The following is a 24,361-nucleotide window of genomic DNA, read 5'->3' as shown; positions in this document are numbered from 1 at the left end:
ATTAGAATGTGAGTTCCAGCAGAGCAGGGACATTGTCTGGGTCCCCTACAATCCCAGCCCCACAGGGTTGTGGTGGCTGATAGTTTCCAGAACACGTTGACCTGCCTTTTCTGTTGAGGCTCACAGGACGCTGGAGAGGGAGGTTTTAATTTTTGCAGTGGAACTCAAACCCAGCCCCTGGCCCCAAGCTCTGTCCTTTGGCTGTCGTTAGTTGCTGTCAAGTCGGCCCCTGATTCCTGACCAAGCCCATGCACAATGGATCAAAATGCTGTCTGGTCCTGCACCATCTTCATGATCAGTTGAGAGGGACCATTGTCATCCATAGGGTTTTCATTGGTTGATTATTGGAAACAGGTTGCCAGGCCTTTATTCCTAGTCCATCTTAGATTGGAAGCTCCACCGATGAATGGTGACTGCACATGAGGCCCACTGGGTGGGAATTGAACCCAGGTCTCCTGCATGGAAGGGGAGAATTCTACCACTGAGCCACCAGTGCCCCCTCTGTCTCTTGTGTACAGCCCCTCTCTCTGTGAAAGCCCCCTTTGGTTTGTGTGCATGTGCTGGTGTCGGGGGCAGCGGGAGACCCAAACCCCTCTGCTCTGCCTGTCCGTAGGGTTGAAGCTGCCCTCCCGGACCTGGTCTCCACCGTTCGAGTCTGAAGAGTCCCAGAAACACAACCAGAGTGACTATGAAGAGTCAGCCAGCGACTGCTGTGCCTGTCCCAAGACCGACTCTCAGATCCTCAAGGAGCTGGAGGAGTCCTCGTTCCGCAAGACATTCGAGGATTACCTGCACAATGTGGTTTTCGTCCCCAGGTCAGACTCCTCGCGGGCACCAGGGGGACAGGCGGTACTTAGGAGACCCGATGGAGTGGGGGCCCTGAGCCACAGGAGAGTGGATGGAGCCTGAGTGGAGACTTTTCCTCAGATAGAGAAAAAGACCTTGCAGGTCAACAGGGAGCTTCCCAGGAAGAGCAAATAATTAGGAAAAAAAAAATTCTATTCTGAAGAAACCTCTTCAGACTCAATGTGTGCGTTTCCCTGTGTCTCACAAAATCACTGCCCCAGCCTCCAGGTTTCTGAGCTCTGAGATGCACAGTTAGCTAATGGAGGCCGGTCCTAAGAAAAGCCTGCCTGCCACCTGTTTGATTTATCCCAAGTCCAAACTCAGCACGGTCTCTTTACATTTTAGCCACACTAGCTACCGTTTGGAAACCCTGGTGGTTTAGTGGTTAAGAGTTGGGCTGCTAACCAAAAGGTCAGCAGTTCAAATCCACTAGGCACTCCTTGGAAATCCTATGGGGCAGTTCTACTCTGTTCTGTAGGGTCGCTATGAGTCAGAATTGACTAGACGGCAGCAGGTTTGGTTTGGATCTACCATTCACAGCACCATCAAAAGCCAATGGCTTCCCCTGTTTACATATGTTGAGTTTCCTTGAGCTTGTAAAGGGACTTGCTGATCTACTGAGAAGGTTTGTGGTTACAAAGTCAATGGGTACCGGCCCCATCTCTCTCTCATCCCCATTCACCTGGGGCCAGGTCAGTGGGCACTGTCCCGTTCTCTGTTTCTCGGGTCTGATTTTCCATTGCAGTGACTCACAAATTCCAGGGAAAGGGCAATATTTAATACAGCAGGAAAAAGGATACTAACACATAGGGCGAGGCCCAGCAGGGGTCTCTACGCAGAGCTTCCATGCCCCCAGGGGACACGCTTTCCCTCCCGAGAGCAGATGCTCCCTCTGTCCACCCAGGAAGCTCCACTGAGCCTTGTCTTCCAAGGCCTCTCGGCCTCCCCACGTGGCCATGATAGATGACATCATGCCTCCTGAGGCTTCGTCACCGTCAGGCCGCAGGTGGTCTCTCCTGGCCTGGTCAGACCCCACTCACTGGCCTCAGGCGTGGTCGGCTCTCAGGAAGCAGGACCAAAGGCCAGACTGTTGACTGCAGGGGGTTGCACACCTCGCAGCAGTAAAAGCGACTCCAGGCCTTTCATCTCTTCTTACCTGCCCTGCAAGCAAAGACACTCAGGTAAAAAGCATGTTCCTTTAGGTCAAGGTGTCTCAGCTACATTCACAGACGTTTGTGGAAATGGGTTAGATGAGGGCTTCCCACGCATGTTTCTCTGCAGGCTCCACCTTCAGAGTCCTCATATCCAGTCACAGGTGCGTGGAGATATAGGTACGATGTGCCCCATGCTGGGCTGCGTGCGTGCTTTTGTGCCCAAGAGGCAGAATAGTGGAGCAGTCAACAGTGAGACTCAGGAGGCCTGCCGCCTGGGTTCTAGCTCCTGCCCTCCTACATACTAGCTTGGGCAGGTTCTCTCACCTGTCTGTGCCTCAGTGTAGTCATCTGTAAAATGGAAATAATAATAGTTCCTGTCTCTTAGGGTTATTGTGAGGGTGAAATGTGTCATTCAGGGATTCTCAAACTCAACACTAGCTGGAGCTGGATCATTCTCTGTGGTGATGGGGGCTGTCCTGTGTTGAGCAGCATCCCTGGCTGCTTCTACCCATGAGATGCCAGTAGTACCCCCGCCACAGCTGTGACAACAAAAAATGCTTCTAGAAATTGCCAGATGTCTCTGGGGGCGGGGGGCAAAATCGCCCCCCAGTTGAGAACCACTGAGTTAAGTAAGGATAGAGTGAGTCAAGTGCTTGGAAGAATCTCTGGCATATCGTAAGTGGCCAATACTTCCTCTGTCTCCATTGTATTATTTCATGAATCTTCACAGTAACCCACCAAAGTTCTTATGGGTCTGAAACCTGTTTTTCTGAGCTGATGAGTGACTTGGTGCTGCAGCAAACGGCCTGTTTGGGGTTTGAGTCCAGATTGGTATATCCACAGCTGGGCCCCCTCCCACCTCTCCACTGTTGCCTCTCTCTTCACTGGCACTTTAGCACATGAAAGGTTGAAAGTTGGAGTCCACCCAGAGGTACCTTGGAAGAAAGGCCTGTCAACCTGCTTCCAAAAAACCAGCCATTTGAAAACCCCCTGGAGCACAGTTCTACTCTGACATACACGGAGTTGCCATGACTTGGAATCAACTCGTGATGACTGGTTTTTACCCGAAAGTATCTGATACCTCATGGTCTCGGGAACATCTAGTTCAGTTGGCATAACATAGTTTATAAAGAAAATGGTCTACATTCTACTTTGGTGAGTAGCATCTGGGGTCTTAAAAGCCTGTGAGCGGCCATCTAAAATATTCTACGGGAGCAAGGGAAAATGAAGAAAACTAAAGATACAAGGAAAGGATTAGTCCAAAGGACTAATGGACCACAACTACCATGGGCTCCATCAGACTGAGCCCAGTACAGTGAGATGGTGCCTGGGTACCACCACTGACTGCTCTGACAGGAATCACAGTAGAGGGTCCTGGACAGAGCTGGAGAAAAATGTAGAACAAAATTATAACTCAAAAAAAGACCAGACTTACTGGCTTGACAGAGACTGGAGAAACCCTAAGAGTATGGCCCCCGACACACTTTTAGCTCAGTAATGAAGTCACTCCCGAGATTCATCCTTCAGCCAAAGATTAGACAGGCCCGTAAAACAAAACAAGACTAAGGGGCACACCATTCCTGGGGCAAAGACTAGAAGGCAGGAGGGGACAGAAAAGCTGGTAATAGGGAACGCAAGGTCAAGGTGAGAGCATTGACACGTTGTGGGGTTATTAACCAATATCGTAAAACAATATGTGTGATAACTGTGTAATGAGAAGCTAGGTCTGTAAACCTTCATCTAAAGTACAGATATCAAAAATATCTGATACCGTTGGCCATTTCCCAAGTGAGTCAAAACCCCAAAGGGTTTATGTTGGAAATCAAACAGGATTTTAAAGTGTATCTCTTCAAATGTCCACCATTATTACTCATCCAAGTGAGGCTTTTCTCCAGAACCATCCATGTGGAATGTGTTTTCATTGTTTGTTTTCTTTCTGGCATTTTCCCCCATGACCCTGGGTCCAAAGAGTGCTAAGTGGGGCAGCACTGGCATTGAAGCTGTTATTGTCTTACTCATCAAACACAAAACCTTCTCCTGACGTGGGGAAATTGCTGAGTCTGTCCTGATTTTTCAGCACAGTCAGGTCTGAGGCCCACGGGGAACCTCAGCAGCAGGCCAGGTCTCTGGGAGAGAAAGGTATTTTCTCTGACTCTTTTTTTTCCCCTCTTGCTGGATTCCCCTGTACCAGCTGGGGAAGTTGTGCTTCATCCCTGCCATCAAATGATGGTCAAGGGCAGTGGTCTGGGGCAGGGCCGTCTGGGGGTCAGAATCGTGAGGTCTGTCTGCAGAAGTTCCATCTGCCCTCAAAGCGGTTGATTTTGTTTCCACAGAAAAACCTCTTCAGGCCCTGGCGCCGAGGACCCTAGGTACGACTCACCTGTGGGACGTCTGTCCAGGGCCGGCGGGCCAGGCGGGCAGGAAGCATGCTGTGTGCCATGAAGATTCCAAGGGCTTCTGGGGCTTATTGCATGACATGGGGCCGCGCTGATGGGATGACGCTTCACAAGCTCCCTTTAAATGTCTTCACACTGAAATGAGATCTGGGCGTGAACTCAGGGAATAATCTTAACTAACACACGCTTTTGAAAAAATAGAATCCACAGGGCACTGACCGGGCACCTCCCAGATAGGCTGCACATTACCGCCATCCACTCACTAAATATTTGTCAACACCCACTGTGTGCACAGAACTGTGCCCAGCACCGAGTCACAGACACATGAGGCGAGGTGCCCCAATCCAGCAGTTTATACTAGAGTGAGAGAGACTGATATGGAAGCAGAGCATTTTTCTTTGAGGTGACAAGTGTAGGGGTGCTGGGTATCTGCATTCTGTGAAGGAGGGTCAGGGAAGCTTCCTCTTGAGTTGTGTTGGCTCAGAGGAGAAAAGCGGGAAGGTATTCCGAACAAGAACGTGGGCAGAGGCAAGGAGGTGGGACGAATGGCGGGCTCCTGGGGAGCCAGTGAGAGGATGACTGGCTGGGAGGGGAAGAACTGGAAGCGAGAAGGGAAGGCAGGTTGAGGCCCAGTATTTTTATGTGTGGCCTGATCTGACCTCTAGTGTCTGCTAGGAATATAATCTGCAGCAAGGACATGTTGCAGTCGATTCTGATTCACAGGGACCCTGAAGGACAGAGTGCAACAGCCCCATCGGGCTTCTGAGGCTGTAATCTTTAAGGAAGCAGATTGCCAGGTTTTTCTCCTGTGAAGCAGCTGGTGAGTTCCAACTGCTGACCTTTCCAGGGTTCCTTGAAGTGATGAAAGACCTAGACGTTTGTGGCCTTGGTGCAGACCAGGGTTTCTCGCCCTTGGCACACTTGATATTTGGGGCTGGAACATTCTTTGCTGTGGGGGCACATTCTATGTGCTGTAGGGTGTTGAGCAGCATCCCTGGCCTCCACCCACTCGATGCCAGGAGCTCCCCACTTCCCCAGTCATGACAACCACAGTGTCTCTCGACATGGCCAAGTGTCCCCAGGGGACAGAATTTCCCCTGGTTGAGAACACTCCTGGATGAGTGCGAGATGGTAGGGTAATAAAATGACGCTTAGTAGGGAGTCAAGTAAGTCATTGGATGGAGCAAATGGTGAACGTACCTGGCTGCTAACTGAAATGTTGGAGGTTCAAGTCCACCCAGAGGTACCTTGGAAGAAAGGCCTGGAGATCTGTTTCTGAAAAATTAGCCATTGAAAACCCTATAGAGCACGGTACTACTCTGATACACGTGAGGTTACTGTGAGTCAGAATCGACTCCACGGCAATTTTTTTTTTTTTGGAGCGAGTGCAAGAGGCAGTTGATGGTAAGCATCCCCAGATCTTTCATTACCAGGTTTGGTCTTTGTGGAGATAATCCTTTTGGTATATACACATTTGGCCTCTTTGACAAGACCGTTCTGTTTTCAAGTTGTTCAGATATCAATTTCTCAGTCTCACGGGTGGTTATTCATTAGACACCAATATCTTGGCCGTTTTTGTGAGGCTAGTTTGTGCCTGTGTAGAAAAGTTCTGAATCCCGCCAACGTGGGTCTGTCTGTAGCTTACTATGGAGGTGCAGCTGTCTTCTTTCCTATCCAAGAATGTTTGTGGTCTTTTAATGCAAAAAGGCCACGGAGAAAGTCTTAGTAAGCACCCCAATGTAGGAATTAGTGTCTTATGTCATGTTTTCTGACTACACTGCAGTAAAAAGTAAATGTTGATTTCCAAAATTTGAAAAGAATACTCTACTTCCTGGTGATTAAGTTATTGGCTTAAATAATTAACCAAAAGATCCGTGGTTCAAATCCACCAGACACTCTGTGGAAACCCTATGGAGCAGTTCTACTCTGTCCTATAGGGTCGCTCTGAGTCGGGATCAAACTCGACAGCAGTGGGTTTCGATTTGGATCAGAGTGGACACTGAAACTTCTGTGGAAGTCTGCTTGAAAAATACTGAAGTTGTGAATAACTTTCAGAATATTGCCAAAGCTGGACTTTGACTCAAATTACTAGACTTAAATGGTCTGATGAATAAAGACTTAAAAATGTAAATGTATTAGGAAGAGAGAATCAACAATAGCTAAGCCTGTGGTGACTGGGGAAGGAGTCCTGGTAGTGGAGTGGTTAAGCTCTCAGGTGCTAACTGAAAGGTTGGCAGTTCAATCCCACCATCTATCTGCTCTGTGGGAGAAAGATGTGGTAGCCTGCTTCCGTAAAAGATTTACAGCCTTGGAAACCCTATGGAGCAGTTCTGCTTTGTCCCATAGGGTCACTATGAGTCAGAATTGACTCGATGGTATTGGGTTTGGTGGGTTGTTTTGTTTTGTTTTTTATGATGACTGGGAAGGAGGCCTGGTGGCACGATGGTTAAGCACTCGGCTGCTAACCAAAAGGTTGATGGTTCAAACTCACCAGCCGCTCCATGGGAGAAAAGACCTGGCGATCTCATCCTGTAAAGGTTACCGTCTAGAAAACCCTATGGGGCAGTTCTACTCTGTCACACGGGTTCACTAGGAGTTGAAATTGACTCCCCAGCACCTAACAGCAACAACATGGCGACCGGCTAACTTATATCCTGTTATACGTAAGCTCGTCATTAGTTGGAACCAACTCAATGGCAACTAACATCATGGTAACTGTAATCTAGGGAGAAAAACACAAATGAGTAGAAATAAAGAAGGTGATATAAAGCTAGGGTTTGAGGAAATTTTTTAAATGTTGAAACCTCTGGACAACCACAGGCTGGTAAATTTGAAACTTGCGGTAAGGTAGGAAAATTTAACTTGTCTAAACTGATGCAGGAGCCTGGTGGCATAGTGGTTAAGAGCTTAGGCTGCCAGCCAAAAGGTCAGTAGTTCAAATCCACCGGCCGCTCCTTGGCAACTGTATAGGGCAGTTCTACTCTATCCCATAGGGTCTCCAAGTGTTGGAATCAACTTGACGGCAACAAGTAAACTGATTCAGGAAGCAGCAGAAAATTAAGTAGTCTAATAACCTTGGAACCCCTGGTGGCATAGTGGTTAAGTGCTACAGCTGCTAACCAAAGGGTCGGCAGTTTGAATCCGCCAGGCGCTCCTTGGAAACTCTATGGAGGCAGTTCTACTCTGTCTTACAGGGTTGCTATGAGTTAGAATCGACTCGACAGCACTGGGTTTGGTTTGGATTTAATAACCTTGGAAAAGAAGACTAAAAAATATTTATCAGTGAATTTTCTCCAAAAAGGCCCTGGGCCCAGAGAGTTTTCTAGATGAGTTCTTTCAAACACCGAAAGACCCACTGTTTCCTTAGATATAGAAACTGTCCCAGAGCCTAGAAATCTATGTAAATCTTCCCAGTTCATTATATGAAAACCAATATAACACCACTCGCATTAACTCCACTGGAAGAAAACCACAGGCCAAGCTAATAATTGGCTTTAGGTCCAAATGTCCTAAATAAAATACTCTACTGGCCACAATATCATTTATCTCAGAAATAGTTTATGATCAGGAGGTCTGATAATCTATTTCATCAAGGCGCCCAGTAAGAAAAATCATAGACCTTATTCAGTAACATTAATTACCAATTCCTAATTTAGAAAAAGAAAAATAGAAGAGGCCTCCTTTAAAACAAGGAATAGAATAATTCCTCAACAAGATAAACGGATTAAGTGCTAGACTACTAGCTGAAAGGCTGGCAGTCCTAACTCAACAGGCCTGGTGATCTGCTTCTGAACGGTCACAACCTTGAAAACCCTGTGGAACAGTTCTACTCTGCACCTATGGGGTCACCATGAGTCGGAATCAACTTGTGGCAACAAACAAAAGCAAAAATATTAAACCAGCAGCCAAGCTAACACCATTCTTAAAACTGTCCCTATTGGAGTTATGAACAAAGACACCCAATCTCACCATTACTAATTAACATTTCTCTTGCCGGAAACCCTGGTGGCATAGTGGTTAAGTGCTATGGCTGCTAACCAAAAGGTCGACAGTTCGAATCCACCAGGCGCTCCTTGAGAAACTCTGTGGGGCAGTTCTACTCTGTCCTGTAGGGTTGCTATGAGTGAGTTGACTCGACGGCAACGGGGATGGTTTTTCTTGCTGTCTAGCCAGTGCAGTAAGACTCAAAACAGACTAGAATTGTCAATAGTGGGCTGTGGGAAATAAAGTCACTGATATTTGCAGATAGTCTATTGTAGTTGGAGGCAAACCACATGGGCTGGCGTCCTGTTTTTGTAAATGAAATACTGGAATGGAAGCACACCCATTTATGTACGTGTTATCTGTGGCTGCTTTTGAACGACCATGGCAGAGTTAAGTAGTTGTGGCAGAGATAAAGTATTTACTGTATGCTCCTTAACAAGAAAAGTTTGCCAGCCCCTTTTCTAGTGGATTCCATTAAAAAACCAAGAAAATCAACTGTGACACTCTGAGAGTGAAAAGTAGATATAAACATAATAATAATTTGTAATATCAGCAAACAAAAAGTAGCTTTTAGATATACCAGCAATAATTAGAACATAAAATAAGGGAAATATTCCTTTCGGAATAGCCATGAAACCTCAGTGTACCTCATCATAACCCCATTTAGAATTTACTTGTAGGGAAAAATAAATTTTTTTTTAACTGATATAGAAACTTTTACAAATAAATATGAAAGACTGTGTTTCATATTGGTTAAGAAGAACTCATTGGCAAAAGCAAACTGGGAATACTTTGTGGTTTAAAGTCAGGAAAGGTGTGCATCAGGGTTGTATCCTTTCACCATAGTTATTCAATCTGTATGCTGAGCAAATAATCTGAGAAACTATATGAAGAAGAATGGGGCATTAGGATTGGAGGAAGACTCCTTAACAACCTGCGTTATGCAGATGACACAGCCTTGCTTGGTGAAAGTGAAGAGGACTTGAAGCACTTACTGATGAGGGTCAAAGACTACAGCCTTCACCATGGATTACACCTCAACATAAAGAAAACAAAAATCCTCACAACTGGACCAATAAGCAACATAATGATAAACGGAAAAAAGATTGAGGTTGTCAAGGATTTCATTTTAGTTGGATCCACAACCAATACCTGTGGAAGCAGCAATCAAGAAATCAAACGATGCATTGCATTGGGCAAATCTGCTGCAAAGGACCTCTTTAAAGTGTTGAAGAGCAAAGATGTCACCCTGAAGACTAAGGCGCGCCTGACCCAAGCCATGGTATTTTCAATCGTATCATATGCATGTGAAAGCTGGACAATGAATAAGGAAGACGGAAGAGGAGTTGATGCCTTTGAATTGTGGTGTTGGCGAAGAATATTGAATATACCATGGACTGCCAGAAGAATCAACAAATCTGTCTTGGAAGATGTACAGTCAGAATGCTTCTTCGGGGCATGGATGGCGAGACTGTCTCAGATATTTGGACATGATATCAGGAGGGACCAGTCCCTGGAGAAGGACATCATGCTTGGTAAAGTAGAGGGTCAACAAAAGATAAGACCCTCAAGGAGATGGATGGACACAGTGGCTGCAACAATGGGCTCAAGCGTAACAACCATTGTGACAATGGTGCAGGCTCAGGCAGTGTTTCCTTCTGGTGTACACAGGGTCGCTATGAGTCAGGACTGACTCGATGGCACCTGACAACAACAGTCTGCTTTACTTAAGGTCAGCTAGTTTAATCACATGTAACTACTTCATAACATGAACTAACATGGTGTTGCAATGGCTAAAGTGCTCAGTGGCTAACCAAAAGGTTGGCGGTTTGAACCCACCAGGGCTCCCTGGGAGAAAAGACCTGGCAATCTGCTCCCGTGAAGATTTCAGCCTAGGAAACCCTGTAGGGTAGTTCTCCTCTCTCCTGTAGGGTCGCTATGAGTTGAAATTGACTCAGTGGCACACATCAACAACAGAGTGATGTTTGGCCAAACAGCTGGGCCCCGTAGCTGGGCCAGGTTGACACATGACATTAACTATCACAAATAATTAAGGAAAGCACTAAAACCTCGTGGAAAAATAGGCAAAGGACACGAGGGATTAATTTCCTGCAGAAACACAAAGAACTGATAGAGGGAAAAAGAGCTCCAGTTCGTAGTACAAAGAGATGTGCAATAAGCAGGTGTCATTTTTTTATCCATTAGGTTGAAAATCTAAAAACTCCTATTAGTCCTCAGTGTTGGTGAGGTTGGTCCTGAGGTGCAGTTTCCAGATCACAGTTTAGCCAAAGGTTTAGTATCCCCTTTGGCTTAGTGGTTTCTCTTCCAGGAATCTACTTTTAGGAACTAATAAGACAATCAGAGTCCCTGGGTGGTAGAAATGGCTAAGCGCGTGATTCCTGAAAGGTTGGCAGTTTGAATCCACCGGAGAGGATGGGGTTGTCTTGAGTTGAAATCAGTTCAGTGGCAACGTTTTGAAAATTCAGTCAGACAATGATTACAGCAATATCTATAATCCAAACCGACTGCCGTCGAGTTGATTCCGACTCATAGCGACCCTATAGAACAGAGTAGAGCTGCACCATTGAGTTTCCAAGGAGCGCCTGGTGGATTTGAACAGCCGACCTCTTGGTAGCAGCCGTAGCACTTAACCACTGCGTCACCAGGGTTTCCATATCTATAATAGCAAAACAAAAATTTTTACTTTCTTCTATATAGATATTATATCTATAATAGCAAAACAAAAATTGGAAATACCTTCATACTGAAAAATAGGAGAATGGTTAAGCAAATTATGGTTCATATGTTAGCTGGACTTTTTCACAGCCATTCAATGTTTTCCAAGTTTTTTTTGCAATGCTTTTTTTAATGAGGAGGAAAACCCTAACATTGACAAAAAAAAACACAGAAGCTTAAAACATTATGTTGTGAGGGAAATATTTGATGTCATAGAAGAATGCTTCCCATGTAATAAGTGAAAAAAAGTGGGTTATAAAACAAATTTGATCCTAATTATACTCATGTAATATTTATCTTTCAAAAATTCCCAAAGGGAGCAGTGGACAGTGAAATTAACAATAGTTTAAATTTTCTTCTCTTACTTTTTTTTGAATTCTTAAATTATTAGGCTATCAACATTTATTTCCTCATATAGTGAAACCTGTGAAGGCCGAAAGCCCACAGGACTGCCTTGTTTTTCCAGGTCGCCCAAGTTTTCTGCCTCTGACAGGGTGTAGTCACCACTTTTCTGTCACTATTAGTAGGAAATATTTGAGTTTTCCTTCTTTGACCGGTTCTGGCTTTCACAGGTTACCGTGTATGTTTTTTTCTGCCCCCATTTACTATGTTAATACCCCACATTTACCATTGCAACCATTTTATATAGTTCAGTGGTGTTAAGATCGTTCATGATGTGTGCTATCATGAGCACCACTGCCTAGGTCTAGAACTGTTTTCATCGCTCCAAATGGAAACCCTATACCCATTACACAGTCACTGCCCCTCTTTCCTTCCCCCACAGTCTCAAACAACCACTAGTCTGCTTTCTGCCTCTACGGATTTGTCTATTCTGGACATTTCATACCAGTGGAATCATACAATATGTGGCCTCTTGTGTCTGGCTTCCTTCACTTAGCATGATTTTTCAAGCCGGATCCTCACTGTAGTATAATCGGAAACCCTGGTGGCGTAGTGGTTAAATGCTACGGCTGCTAACCAAAAGGTCAGCAGTTCAAATCCATCAGGTGTTCCACGGAAACTCTATGGGGCAGTTCTACTCTGTCCTATAGGGTAGCTAAGAGTCGGAATCAACTCGATGGCAATGGGTTGGGTTGGGTTGGGTTTGGTAGTATAATCGGTACTTCATTCCTCTATCCATGTGCTCTTAAGGGGGAAAAAAAGCATGCCAATTGTGTACGAGTTTTGGTGGAGCTACCCTTGTGAGTCTGAGTGGTAAGATTGCTTTACCAAGAATGGAAACTTAATCGCTTCCAGTTATGCAGGTGGCCTGGATAGTCATCAAAATTAGAGGACGTGTTTCTCCTGTTGAAAGGGATGATGTTGGTTGGCCAGTAGCTTGGGCCATTGGGCCAATGCCTTTGGCAGATCTTCCAGAAAGGCTAACTCTTACACGCTTTTGGCATCTTATTTTTAACTCTGACCCTGGATGGCCTATTAATCTGCAAAATGGAAACCTGAAATCAAGCATGTGAAAGGGAATATATCAGTGTCTGAGGCTCAGTCGATGCCCCTGGAAACCACTCATCCAGCCCTCATGGGATGGGGTGGCCCTGACACTTACCACGTCTACCGGGGTATCTTGAAAGCCTCACTGGGTTTAATTTCTAGTAATTTGCATTTTAATCCCTGTGCATTCCCCGCCCCCTTGCAATAGTCTTCATTTTCAGCCCGTTATCCCCAGCATTATTCTTGAAGATAATGACTGTGTGTGTCCTCTTGTCATTACAGGCCATCGCGGAAACGCAGGGCCCTTGGCGATGTTGGGAACGTGACAGTGGCCGTGCCCACGATTCCAGGTTTCCCCAATGTCTCCTCAACCAGAGTGCCCACTAGCCCGGCAGAGCACCGGCCCTTCGAGAAAGTGGTAAACAAGGAGTCGCTGGTCATTTCTGGCCTGCGTCATTTCACTGGCTATCGCATCGAAGTGCAGGCTTGCAACCAAGATGCCCCAGAGGAAAGGTGTAGCGTGGCAGCCTATGTCAGCGCCAGAACTATGCCCGAAGGTGAGTCTGCTTGCCCCGGGTTGGCACATCACTGGGCGGGAGACCCAGGCTGCCCGAAGGGAAGCCCTCCACGCTCTAGGCAGTGTGTATATGAACTTTAACTTACTCACATTTCTCAGGTTTTTAATGACATGAAACTTTAGAAACTATTCACAAGCAATGAGAGGAATAAAATTAAATACGTATAAGCAGTAAGAAAAATAAAATTCATTTAACCCTAAATCCCTGTAATAAGCCCTGTTAACCTCTTGTATCTTCTTCCAGAACTTACCTTTTGTAAAAACAGAATCATGCTGTACAGTTTTTAACACCCTTTTTTTGGGGGGGGGGCACATAAAAACATACTAATGGCCGTAGATATGCCATTGGTTTTAGTTTAAAGTCTTCTCTCGATGGACATTTGGGTTGTGTTGCAATATTCTGTTTTAAAAACAAGATAAACATCTTTGTGCACTTCTCCAATTATTTCCTTTAAATCCATTTGTAGATCTGGAATTGCCTGCTCAAGGTATATGCAGTTAATAGTATGATGGTCTGTTTTTGTCACTTGGCCCTCCAGAAGAGCTGCACGCGTTTACCTGGGTTAACCAGTAGTAGGAGATAACGGCCTTTCTGAAAGCCAATTCCTGTGTATACGCAGCTCAATTTCTGGACTCTTTCTTTTTATTGTGCTTTTGATGGAGGTTTACAGAGCAAATTGGTTTCTCACTAAACAATACATATATTGTTTTGTGACATTGGTTGCCAACCCTGCGACGTGTCAGTACTCTCCCCTTCTCGACTTGGGTTCCCCATTTCGGTTCATTCAGCTTTCCTCTCCCCTTCTGCCTTCTCGTCCTTGCCCCTGGGCTGGTGTGCCCATTTAGTTTCCTATACAGAGTTGAGCTATTGTTTGTTTTATGGGCCTGTTTAATCTTTGGCTGAAGGGCGAACCTCAGGAGTGACTTCAATACTGAGTTAGCTGAGTGTCGGGGTGGGGCTTTCTTCAGTCTCTGTCAGACCAGTAAGTCTGGTCTTTTTTTGTGAGTTTGAATTTTGTTCCATATTTTTCTCCAGCTCTGTCCAGGACCCTCTATTGTGATCCCTGTCAGAGCGGTTGGTGGTGGTAGCCAGGTACCATGTAGCAGTGCTGGGCTCAGTCTGGTGGAGGCTGTAGTAGTTGGACTCACTGTTTCTTGTCTTCAATGATTTGTCCATCACTTTTGTACTCTGATACCACACCATTTAAATTATTATCATTTTCCAAATCAATTTTATTGAGATATAATTTACATATAATAAAATGTGCAGCTTTTGAGCATATAGGAAATTCTGTGGATAACACTTACTAATTTTAAAATAAAGCAACATGGAGATGGAGAGCTAGTTCTGAAAATCTCCTGAGACTGTCCCTATCATGAGATTCCTGTCTCTGTGTTTGTGCTTTCCTCCAATGATAGTAAAAACAGTGATTAGTTTTTTGAGCACTTTCTATGTATCATTCACGTTTGAGGCACTTTTCATATAATAAAACCAAGCCAGCGCTATCCAGTAAGCCCCAACTCATGACAACCTCATGTGTGGCAGAGTAGAACTGTGCTCTGTAGGGTTTTCATTGGCTGATGTTTTGGAAATAGATTACCAGGCCTTTCTTCTGAGGTACCTCTGGGTAGACTCGAGCTGCCAACCTTTCAGGTAGCAGTTGAGCACATTAACAGTTTATGCTACCCAGGGACTCCTTTTGTATAATAACCCCTTTAAATCCAGATAAGGCATGTAGTCTAATCAGTAGTTGTGTACCAAGGTCAGTTTCTTGGTTTTGATAATGCGCTATATTTATGTGGGGTGTTGTCATTGGGGGAAGCTGGATGAAGGGTACACAGAACTCTTTTTTTTTTAATTCAGGTGAAATCCAGATGATAAAATTAACTGTTTTAATGTGAACAATTCTGTGCATTTTGTATATTCACAGTGTTGTATAACCATCACCACTATCTAATTCCAGAACAAAAAAAGAAACCCCATGCCCATTATATAGTCCCTCCCTATTTCCTGCTGCCTTCAAGCCTTTTTTTTTTTTTTTCTAGTGCCATCGAGTTGTTTCCGACTCTTGGCGACCACTTAGGCAACCACTAATCTACTTTTCTGTCTCTACGAATTTGCCTCTTCTGGACACTGCATATAAATGGAATCATATGATATCTGGCTTTTTGTGTCTGGCTTCTTTCACTTAGCATGATGTTTTCAAGGTTCATCCACACTATAGCATGTATCAGTACTTCATTCCATTTAATAACTGAATGGCATTCTAGTGTATGGATAAACCATCATTTGTTTATCCATTCATCCACTGATGGACATTTGGGTTGCCTATGTACTATTTTTGCACCTTCTTGTGAGTCTAAAATTATTTCAACAGAAAAAGTATATAAAGAAAACAACACGTTTTTTATCTTCCCAGCGGTCCTGTGAGGTGAGTTTTTTAATGTCTGTTCTCTGTAACCAGCTCAAGGTCACTCTTCTGGTGAGTGGTGGGGCTGGAAATTGACCCAGGTATCAGTTGTGTCCCTGCTGTTAACCGTTACTCCCTGCTGCTACTTACAGCCAAGGCTGACGACATCGTTGGTCCAGTGACCCATGAAATCTTCGAGAACAATGTCGTCCACTTGATGTGGCAGGAGCCAAAGGAACCCAATGGTCTGATTGTGCTGTACGAAGTGAGTTATCGGCGATATGGCGATGAGGTAAGGGTCTTGATGCTTAGGCTTGGGCCTTCAAGGCTATCCTTAGTGCTCTCCTTCCTCTGCTTAAAACCTGTCCCAGAGGCTCCCAAAGCAGACTTTTTGTTGATTGCTTTGTCATTAGGGCCTAGAGCCTTGATCTAAACTTTCCTGGAAAATGGGTCAGAAATGTGAACCTACAAATTTTTATTTCTCTCCCCAGTCTCTCATATTGCCTTTCAGCTCTGTCCTACAAGTTAGACAAGGGTAGCCTATGTTTTTGTCCCTTCTGACATAACTGGCTCACTTCACTTTGGAGAGAGTTGTCTGTGTCTGGGAATAAATCACTTGATGCCTTAATATGTGACCTTTTGTTGGGTGCCTTCCCGGAGAAGGTGCTAGACACTGTGCATGGTGCTCAGTGAACACAGAGATCAACAGGAGACAGACCTAATAAGAGTAACAAAATGGACTCAGCTGCTAACCAAAAAGTTGGCAGTTCAAATCCACTCAGAGGCTCCTTGAAATAAAGGCCTGGTGATCTGTTTCTGAAACATCAGCCTTTGAAAACCCGAAGGTACACAGTTCTACTCTGGCACACATGGGGTCACCATGAGTTGGGGTTGATTTAACGACAACTAGTTTTGTTTGTTTGTTTGGTTTAAGACATTATTGAGGGCAGTGGTGGTTCTGTGGTAGAATTCTTGCCTTCCATGTGGAAGACCCAGGTTCAATTCCCAGCCAGTGCACCTCACACATAGACACCACCCATCTGTCATTGGAGGCTTGGGTGTTGCTATGATACTGAACAGGTTTCAATGGAGCTTCCAGACTAAAGTGGACTAGGAGGAAAGGCTTGGAGATCTACTTCTGAAAATGAGCCAGTAAAAACCCTATGTATCCCAGTGGTCTGATCTGCAACCCCAGTCAAGGGGATGATGCAGGACTGGGCTGCGTTTTCCATCTCCTGTGCATGGGGACGCCATCAGTCAGGGGCTGACTGGAGGGCAGCTGACAACAAGTGACTATGAAGTTATATCTCATTGTGAATTTGATTTGCATTTTCCTGAAGGCTAATTCTGGGAAATTAGCCTGGGTAGGCAGTGGGAAGGAGCCCTGGTAGCACAGCATTTAAGTCCTTGGCTGCTCACCTAAAGACTGGTGGTTCAAACCGACTGAGGGGCTCTGTGGTCTGGGGATCTGCTTCTGTAAAGGTCTACAGCCTAGAAAATCCTATGGGGCAACTCTGCTCTGTTACATGGGGTTGCTGTAAGTCGGAATCGACTCAATGGCACCCAACGACAACAAGCAGTGAGAACCAGCCCTGGAACTAGGGTAGGGTGAGGGTAGAGGAGCAGATACCAAGGCACGTTCTGGGCTTGTGGGCAGTGAGGAGGGGAACAGAGTCTGCGGCAAGCACCACGTGCATCCACTGTGGACTCCCCTAGGTTATTCCTGCAGCTGTGAGTAGCTCATCCTGGTTTGTCTGGGACAAGCCCCACGTCCCAACAACCCTGCAGTCCTAGGTAAACCCAGACAGTTGGTCACCGATTGGGATTGGACCTAACCCTAGCCCTAGCCCTAACCCCAACCCCAGCCTCTAACCCTAGCCCCTGACTCTAACCCTGATCCAATCCCAACTCTGACCCTAACCCCAACCCCAGTCCTGTCCCTATCCCTAACCCTAACCCTACTTCTCCCACTGCCTATAGACCCTCCAGCTTGTAGGGCCAAGCATCCCCAACAGGAATCCCACTGCAGCCTCTGCCCCACACAGCCCAACCCCAAGCCCAGCCAGACCTACCGTATTAGCCCTTGAGGGGAGCAGAGAAATGGGGGAGACATTCAGGAGAGAGTTGGGAGCTTGCTTTTAAAACATCTTTTCGTAAGCGAGACTGGACAGTTGCTTCTAACTTTTTCCTGATTGCCTAGCAGTATTTTCATAAAGAAAAAAATACCATAGAACTTTTTTTTTTTTTAACACAGTTTATACCTTTGGGGTATGATTTCACCAGTTTTCCAAAATTCTCGCCAGTATTTGATGGAAGGTAATTTAAAAACAATTTTTTTTTTTTTGGCTAGTTCAACAGACAAAATCATCTCTGGGTGTTTTCTTAGCATTGCCTCTGAGTATCGCCCTCTGTGAACCTGTCCTTAGAGTTGCTCGTCCTCTCAGCACGTCCCCCACCCTACCCTTGGATATCCTTGCCCAAGGGAAACCACCCCTTCCCTGGAAAGATGTCCACTTTTTGTGAGTTCCTGTCCTTTGCCTCAGTATCTTTTGGAGTTTTGACCCTTTTCTCATATCGTAGTTTGTTAATTTGTTTATTTGTATTTAGTAAGAATTGTTATTGTTGTTGGGTGCCGTCGAGTCAATTTTGAGTCATAGTGACCCCATGTGACAGAGTAGAACTGCTCCAAAGTCTAGCTGTAATCTTGACAGAAACAGATGGCCAGGTCTTTTCTCTTGCAGAGCTACTTGGTGGGTTCCAACTACCAACCTTTTGGTTGGCGGCCGAATGCTTAACCATTGTGCCACCAGGGGTCTTTTCAGTAAGAGTATGTACATATAAAGGTCCCTGGGTGGCCCGGAACAGTTTGCATTCATCTATTAAGCTAAAGGTTGGCAGTTTGAACCCACCCAGCGGTTCTCCAGGAGAAAGCCCTGGCAGTCTGCTTCGGTAAAGGTTACAGCCTTGAAAACCCTATGGAGCAATTCTACTCTGTAACACATAGGGTTGCCATAAGTCAGAGTCGACTTGGTGGCAGTGACGTTGGGTTTTTTGTTTTGTTTTTTGGTGTCTGTGTGTGTACACGTGTGTGTGTGTGTGTGCGCGCGCGCGTATAAAGGACCTCTTGTGGTACAATGGTTAGCACTTGGATGCTAACTGAAAAGTTGGTGGTTCGAACCCACCAGTGGCCCCACAGGAGAAAGACTCCCATAAAGATTACAGCCAAGAAAACCCTATGGGGCAGTTCTGCTGTATCACATGGGGTCACTGTGAACCTAAATCAACTGCACGGCACCTGATAACGACAACGCATGTATGAATCTCCATTCAGATATCATGTGCTGAGAAGAAAACAACAGCTCTTATGTAACATTCTGAACGGGAATGCATAACCTGAATCCAGCTGTGAAGAAGCAGCATACAGACCCCAAAAACAAAACATTCCATTCTTTAAAAATGCTGATGTCACATTTGGTTAGAGGAATTTAAAACATAAAAGTTCTTATAATTTTATTAAGTAAGTGTTTATCCTCTAGTACAGATAGAATGGCGACCCCACAGGTGCAGAGTAGAACTGCTCCGTAGGGTTTTTCAAGCCTGAGACCTTTCAGAAGCAGATTGCCAGGCCTGTCTTCCCAGTGCCCCTGGGTGGATTCAAACCGCCAACCTCTCAGCTTGTAGTTGAGCACATGGGATTGCTGAAAGCTCGAATCGCCTTGACAGCAACTAACAACATCATATATAATAGGGTAAAGTTAAATTTTAATTCATCACATCTTGGTCAAAGGTTCTCTGGCAGAATCCTGATCAAAAGGGGGAAAATGGAGAACAGAATTTCAAATTCTCACATACTCCAGACTTTCTGGAGCCATGGGGTTGGATGAACCCTGAAACTGTTGCCCTGAGATAATCTTTAAAACTTAAACCAAATACTACAGCTAAACTGGTTAAAAAAAAAAAAAAAGTCTGCTCTGACCATTATGCTCTTTTAAGAACTATCTATATGGGGTCAAGTTGACAACAGCAACCGGAGGATTAGATAGGAACCTTAGGGGCAGTGAGTTTATGTTAATGGGGGAGGAGCAACTCAGAAAAGGGGGATGAGAGTGGCTGCACAACTCAATAGGATCAGTGTCACTGAGTTGTATGTGTAGAAATGGTTGAATTGGTGTTATGCTGCGTATGTTATCAACAACAACAGCAAAAATTTTTTTTTTAAACCTAAATTTTAATTCATCACTGTTCACATTAGGGTAAAGAAGGTGGATTTATAAAGTACGAATTCTTAAAGCTTTATCACACGGAAGATTTCACGATAGTATGTTGTAACAAATCAAACCAACTTAGATTATAGGAAAAAAGATTAAAAAAAATTTTTTTTTGAAACCTAAAAACTAGTTTCTTCTTTCTTTTCTTAAACCCATTGAGTAATGTCTCCCCTTTCTTCTCCCCTTCCCCCCAGCTCCTTGTGACCAAGAGTCTACTTTGATGTCTATAAACCAAAAACCCATTGCCATCAAGTCTATTCCGACTCGTAACCACCCTAGAGGACAGAGTAGAACTGCCCCATAGGGTTTCCAAGGAGCAGCTGGTAGATTCGAACTGCCGACCTTTTGGTTAGCAGCCGAGCTCTTAATCCCTGTCTCACCAGGGCTCTGTACATTCTAGGTATTTCATTTAAGTTGGATTATACAATATTTGTCCAAACTAACATCATGTTTTCAAGGTTCATGTTGTAGCATGTATCACTACTCCGTTTTTGTTTTGTTTTGTTTCTCATGTTTGCACAAACTTTTATGTGATTGGCATTTTTGTCTTTGATTGGGCTTTGATTCTTGTTTGGTTTTTGTGTTTTAGTGTCTCCTGAGAGCACTCCTTCCATTATGGTCCCTTCCTGGTCCCCACCCTCGAGCTGTCTACATTTTCCTTTTGTCCCGGATAGCAGCTACCTTTGGTTTCTATATTTGCGTATTTGTCCCACTCTGTTTGGTGACTCATCTGACTTGGAAGAACCTTTGGACTGGAGTCCCTCCCACTCCTTAGCCCCCACTGCCAGCCGGTTTGTTTTCTAGCTGTTCTTGTCACATGGTGAGCTTGGAAGTTTTTACATTTCTTTCTCTCCCCCCATCTCCTCCCCCTACAATTTTCCAGCCCAGTTCACTGCATGCACTATTAGCCTGGAACTGTTTCAGAAAGTTTTCAGAAATTTTGGCCTGACGCTTGCAGGTTTTTGTCGTTTTATTTTGCAACGAGCCTCGTGCCTCTCACAGTAAGCTCTGGGCTTATCTCTAGTTCCATGTTTATCACAAGGGTGCGTGCTCCACTTCATTTTTCCTCCTCTTGCCAGACTTTGAGGTGAATCCCGACCCTTTTTTTTTTAATTGTGGTGCGATATATATAACAACAGCAAAACTATTCTAACCATTTATTTTTATTTACTTTTGAAACTATTGTGCTTTAGGTGAAAGTTTACAGTGCAAATTAGTTTCTCATTGAAGAATTTATACACAAATTGTTTTGTGACGTTGGTTGCAATCCTCACAATGGGTCAGCACTCTCCCCCTTTCTACCCCAGGCTCCCTGTGTCCATTCTTCCGGTTTTCCTGTCTCTTCCTGCCTTCTGGTCTTTGCTTTTGGGCAGGTGTTGCTTCTTTGGCCTCATATACTTAATTAAACAAAGGCGCGTGTCCCTCCTGTGTGCTTTGTTTGTTTTATAGGCCTGTCTAATCTGGCCGAGAGGTGAACTTTGGGAGTGGCTTCAGCTCTGAGTTAGCAGGGTATGGGGGCTATCGTCTTGGGGGTTCTTCCAGCCTCTGTCAGACCAGTAAGTCTGGTCTTTTTTTGTGAATTTGAATTTTGTTCTACATTTTTTTTCTCACTCTGTCTGGAACTCTCTATTGTGATCCCTGTCAGAGCGGTAGGTGGTGGTAGCCAGGCACCATCTAGTTCTTCTGGGCTTAGGCTGGTGGAGGCTGTGGCTCGTGTGGTCCTTTAGTCCTTTGAACTGATATTTTCCTTGTGTCTTCGTTTTTTTGTTCTCCTTTGCTAACCATTTTTTAAGTGTACAATCTAATGACATTAATTACAGTCCCTGTGTTGTGCAACCATCGCCATTGTCTATTTCCAAAAGTTTTTCATCTCCCCAAACAGAAACTCAGTACCCTTTAAGCTCTAGCTCCCCCTTCCCTCTTCCCCAGCCCCTGGTAACCACTAATAAACTTTCTGTCTCTGTGCATTTGCCTATTCTAGATATTTCACACAAGTGAGATCAGACACTGTTCGTCCTTTTACGTTTGTCTTATTTCACCCAGCATATTTTTTTGTATTTCTATTTTTATTGTGCTTTAAGTGAAAGTTTACAAATCGTTGGCCTCTCATACAAAAATTTATGTATACCTTGCTATATATTCCTGATTGCTCTCCCCCTAATGAGACAGCACACTCCTTCCCTCCACTTGCTCCTTTCTTGTCCATTCAGTCAGCTTCTGACCCCCTCTGCCCTCTCATCTCTCCTTCAGTTAGGAGATGCCAACATAGTCTCGTGTGTCTACTTCATCCAAGAAGCTCATTCTTCACCACTATCATTATCTATCCCGTAGTCCAGTCCAATCACTCTGTGAAGAGTTGGCTTTGGGTATAGTTCGTGTCTTGGGCTAACAGGAGGTCTGGGGACCATGACCACCAGGATCCCTTCTAATCTTAGACCATTAAGTCTGGTCTTTTTAGGAGAACTTGGGGTATGCATCCCACTGCTCTCCTGCTCCCTCAGGGGTTCTCTGTTGTGCCCCCTGTCGGGGCAGTCATCGGTTGTAGCCGGGCACCATTTAGTTCTTCTGATCTCAGTCTGATGTATTCTCTGATTTATGTGGCCCTTTCTGCCTCTTACCCAGCATAATGTTTTAAAGATTCGTTCATGTTGTGGCATGTATCAGGACTTCATTCCTGTTTATGACTGATATTCCTTTGTATGCATACTACCACGTTTTGTTTATCCATTCATCTGTTGATAGACGCTTGGGTTGTTTCCACCTTTTGGCTGTTGTGACTAGCTGCAATGAACAGTGATGCATAGGTAGACCATAATGATGATTTAAAAAAAAAAAAAATCAAAAGGCAGCACCTTGGGAAGAAAAACCCAAACCACACCAATTGCTGTCAAGTTGATTCCAACTCCGGGTGGCCTCATGTGTGTCAGAGTAGAACTGTGCTCCATAGGGTTTTTGTTTGTTTTTCTTTTAAATGATATTTTATTGTGTTTTCAGTGAAAGTTTACACAGCGAATTTGGTTCCCATTTAACAATTACTACACAAATTGTTAAAACTCTGGTGGCATAGTGGTTAAGTGCTATGGCTGCTAACCAAAAGGTCAGCAGTTTGAATCTACCGGGCGCTCCTTGGACACTCTATGGGGCAGTTCTACTCTGTCCTCTAGGGTCGCTATGAGTCGGAATCAACTCGACAGCAATGGGTTTGGTTTTTCTGGGTTTACACAAATTGATCAGTGACATTGGTTACAGTTTTCACAATGTGTCAACATTTTCATTAATTCCTTTCTAGATGTTTCATTTCCAGTAATCTGGTTTCCCTGTCCCCTTATCTGTCCATCTTTGCTTTAGAGTAATTATTGACCATTTGGTCTCATACACAGTACTCATGGGTACTGTTCTTTATTTTATGAGCCAATCTGTTATTTAGCTAAAAGGTGACCTCAGGGAATAGTTTCGGTTCAAGGTTTAAGGAGTATCTCAGGGTGATAGTTTCAGGGAGTCCTCTAGTCTCAACCAGTCCATTAATTCAGAACTTTTTAAGAATTTCAGTTCTGTTCCATGTTTTTCTCCCATTTTACCAGGGATCAATCTATTGTGGCCCTAATCAGAATGGTCAAACGTAATAGCCGGGCACCATCTAGTTCTTCTGGTCTCGGGGTAGATGAGGCCGTGGTTTGTTCCGTAGGGCTTTCAATGGCTGATTTTTCAAGTAGATCACCAAGACTTTCTTCCTGGGTGCCTCTGGGTGAGTTCAAACCACCTCTGGGTAGGTTTGAACCACGAACATCTCAGTCAGTAGTCAAGCACTTAACTGTGCCACACAGGGACCCCTGTGGGAAGGAAGCAGCTTTTTATTTGTCCTTAGGCATCAAGCCCATCGAACCGTTTGGTGCTAATGCAGAGACCACGTGGGTCCCTTCTTTTCCCCCTGTCTCTAACTTGCTGGAGTCCGGATGATAATATCCCACCGTGGCTTCAAGGAGGAATTTGTAGCCAGGCGATTCTAGGTGCCAGGGCTGACTCTACCACTTACCAGCCAGGAGATTTCAGACAAATCGTTTAATCTCCTAAATCAGGGGTCAGCAAACCATGGCTCTCAGGCCGAATCTGGCCTACCACCTGTTTTTGTACAGCCTGTGAGCTGAGAATCATTTTTACATTTTAAAATGGTTGAAAAAAAAAAAATCAAAAGGAGAATAGCATTTCATGACATGTGAAAATTATATGAAATTCAAATTTCAGTGTCTGCAAAGTTTTATTGGCACGCAGCACCACCATTTGTTTATAGATATTGCATCTTATATGGCTGCTTTCACGCTACAGTGGCAGAGTAGTTTTGACGGCGACTGTCTGGCCCAATTAGCTGAAATTGTCTCTGGCTCTTTACAGAAAGAGCCAGAAATAGTTTGCCAGCCTCTGCCCTAAGCTGTGGTTTTGTCGTCTCCAATGTGAGGATAGGAGTGTCTGGATGGAGCAAATGGTTAAGCACTTGGCTGCTAACCGAAAGGCTGCCGATCTGAACACCCAGAGGCACCTCGGA

At 44.8% G+C, this 24,361-nt stretch overlaps 1 protein-coding gene across 3 annotated transcripts in view; it reads left to right on the top strand.

Annotated features, from left to right (window-relative positions):
* INSR (insulin receptor) overlaps positions 1–24,361 on the top strand; it is a 180,183-nt gene that overhangs the window by 135,348 nt on the left and 20,474 nt on the right. For 2 of the 3 annotated variants that reach the window (XM_064280453.1, XM_064280451.1), the window contains 4 exons: positions 614–815; positions 4,334–4,369; positions 12,848–13,122; positions 15,706–15,845. In XM_064280453.1, coding sequence (XP_064136523.1) covers positions 614–815; positions 4,334–4,369; positions 12,848–13,122; positions 15,706–15,845 — 653 coding nt within the window. The remainder of the gene's footprint in view (positions 1–613; positions 816–4,333; positions 4,370–12,847; positions 13,123–15,705; positions 15,846–24,361) is intronic. The other variant, XM_064280452.1, reaches the window with a different exon arrangement.

Source organism: Loxodonta africana, chromosome 3, assembly GCF_030014295.1.
Source record: "Loxodonta africana isolate mLoxAfr1 chromosome 3, mLoxAfr1.hap2, whole genome shotgun sequence".
Taxonomy (NCBI): Eukaryota; Metazoa; Chordata; class Mammalia; order Proboscidea; family Elephantidae; genus Loxodonta; species Loxodonta africana.
This window is presented reverse-complemented; position numbering and strand designations above follow the sequence as displayed.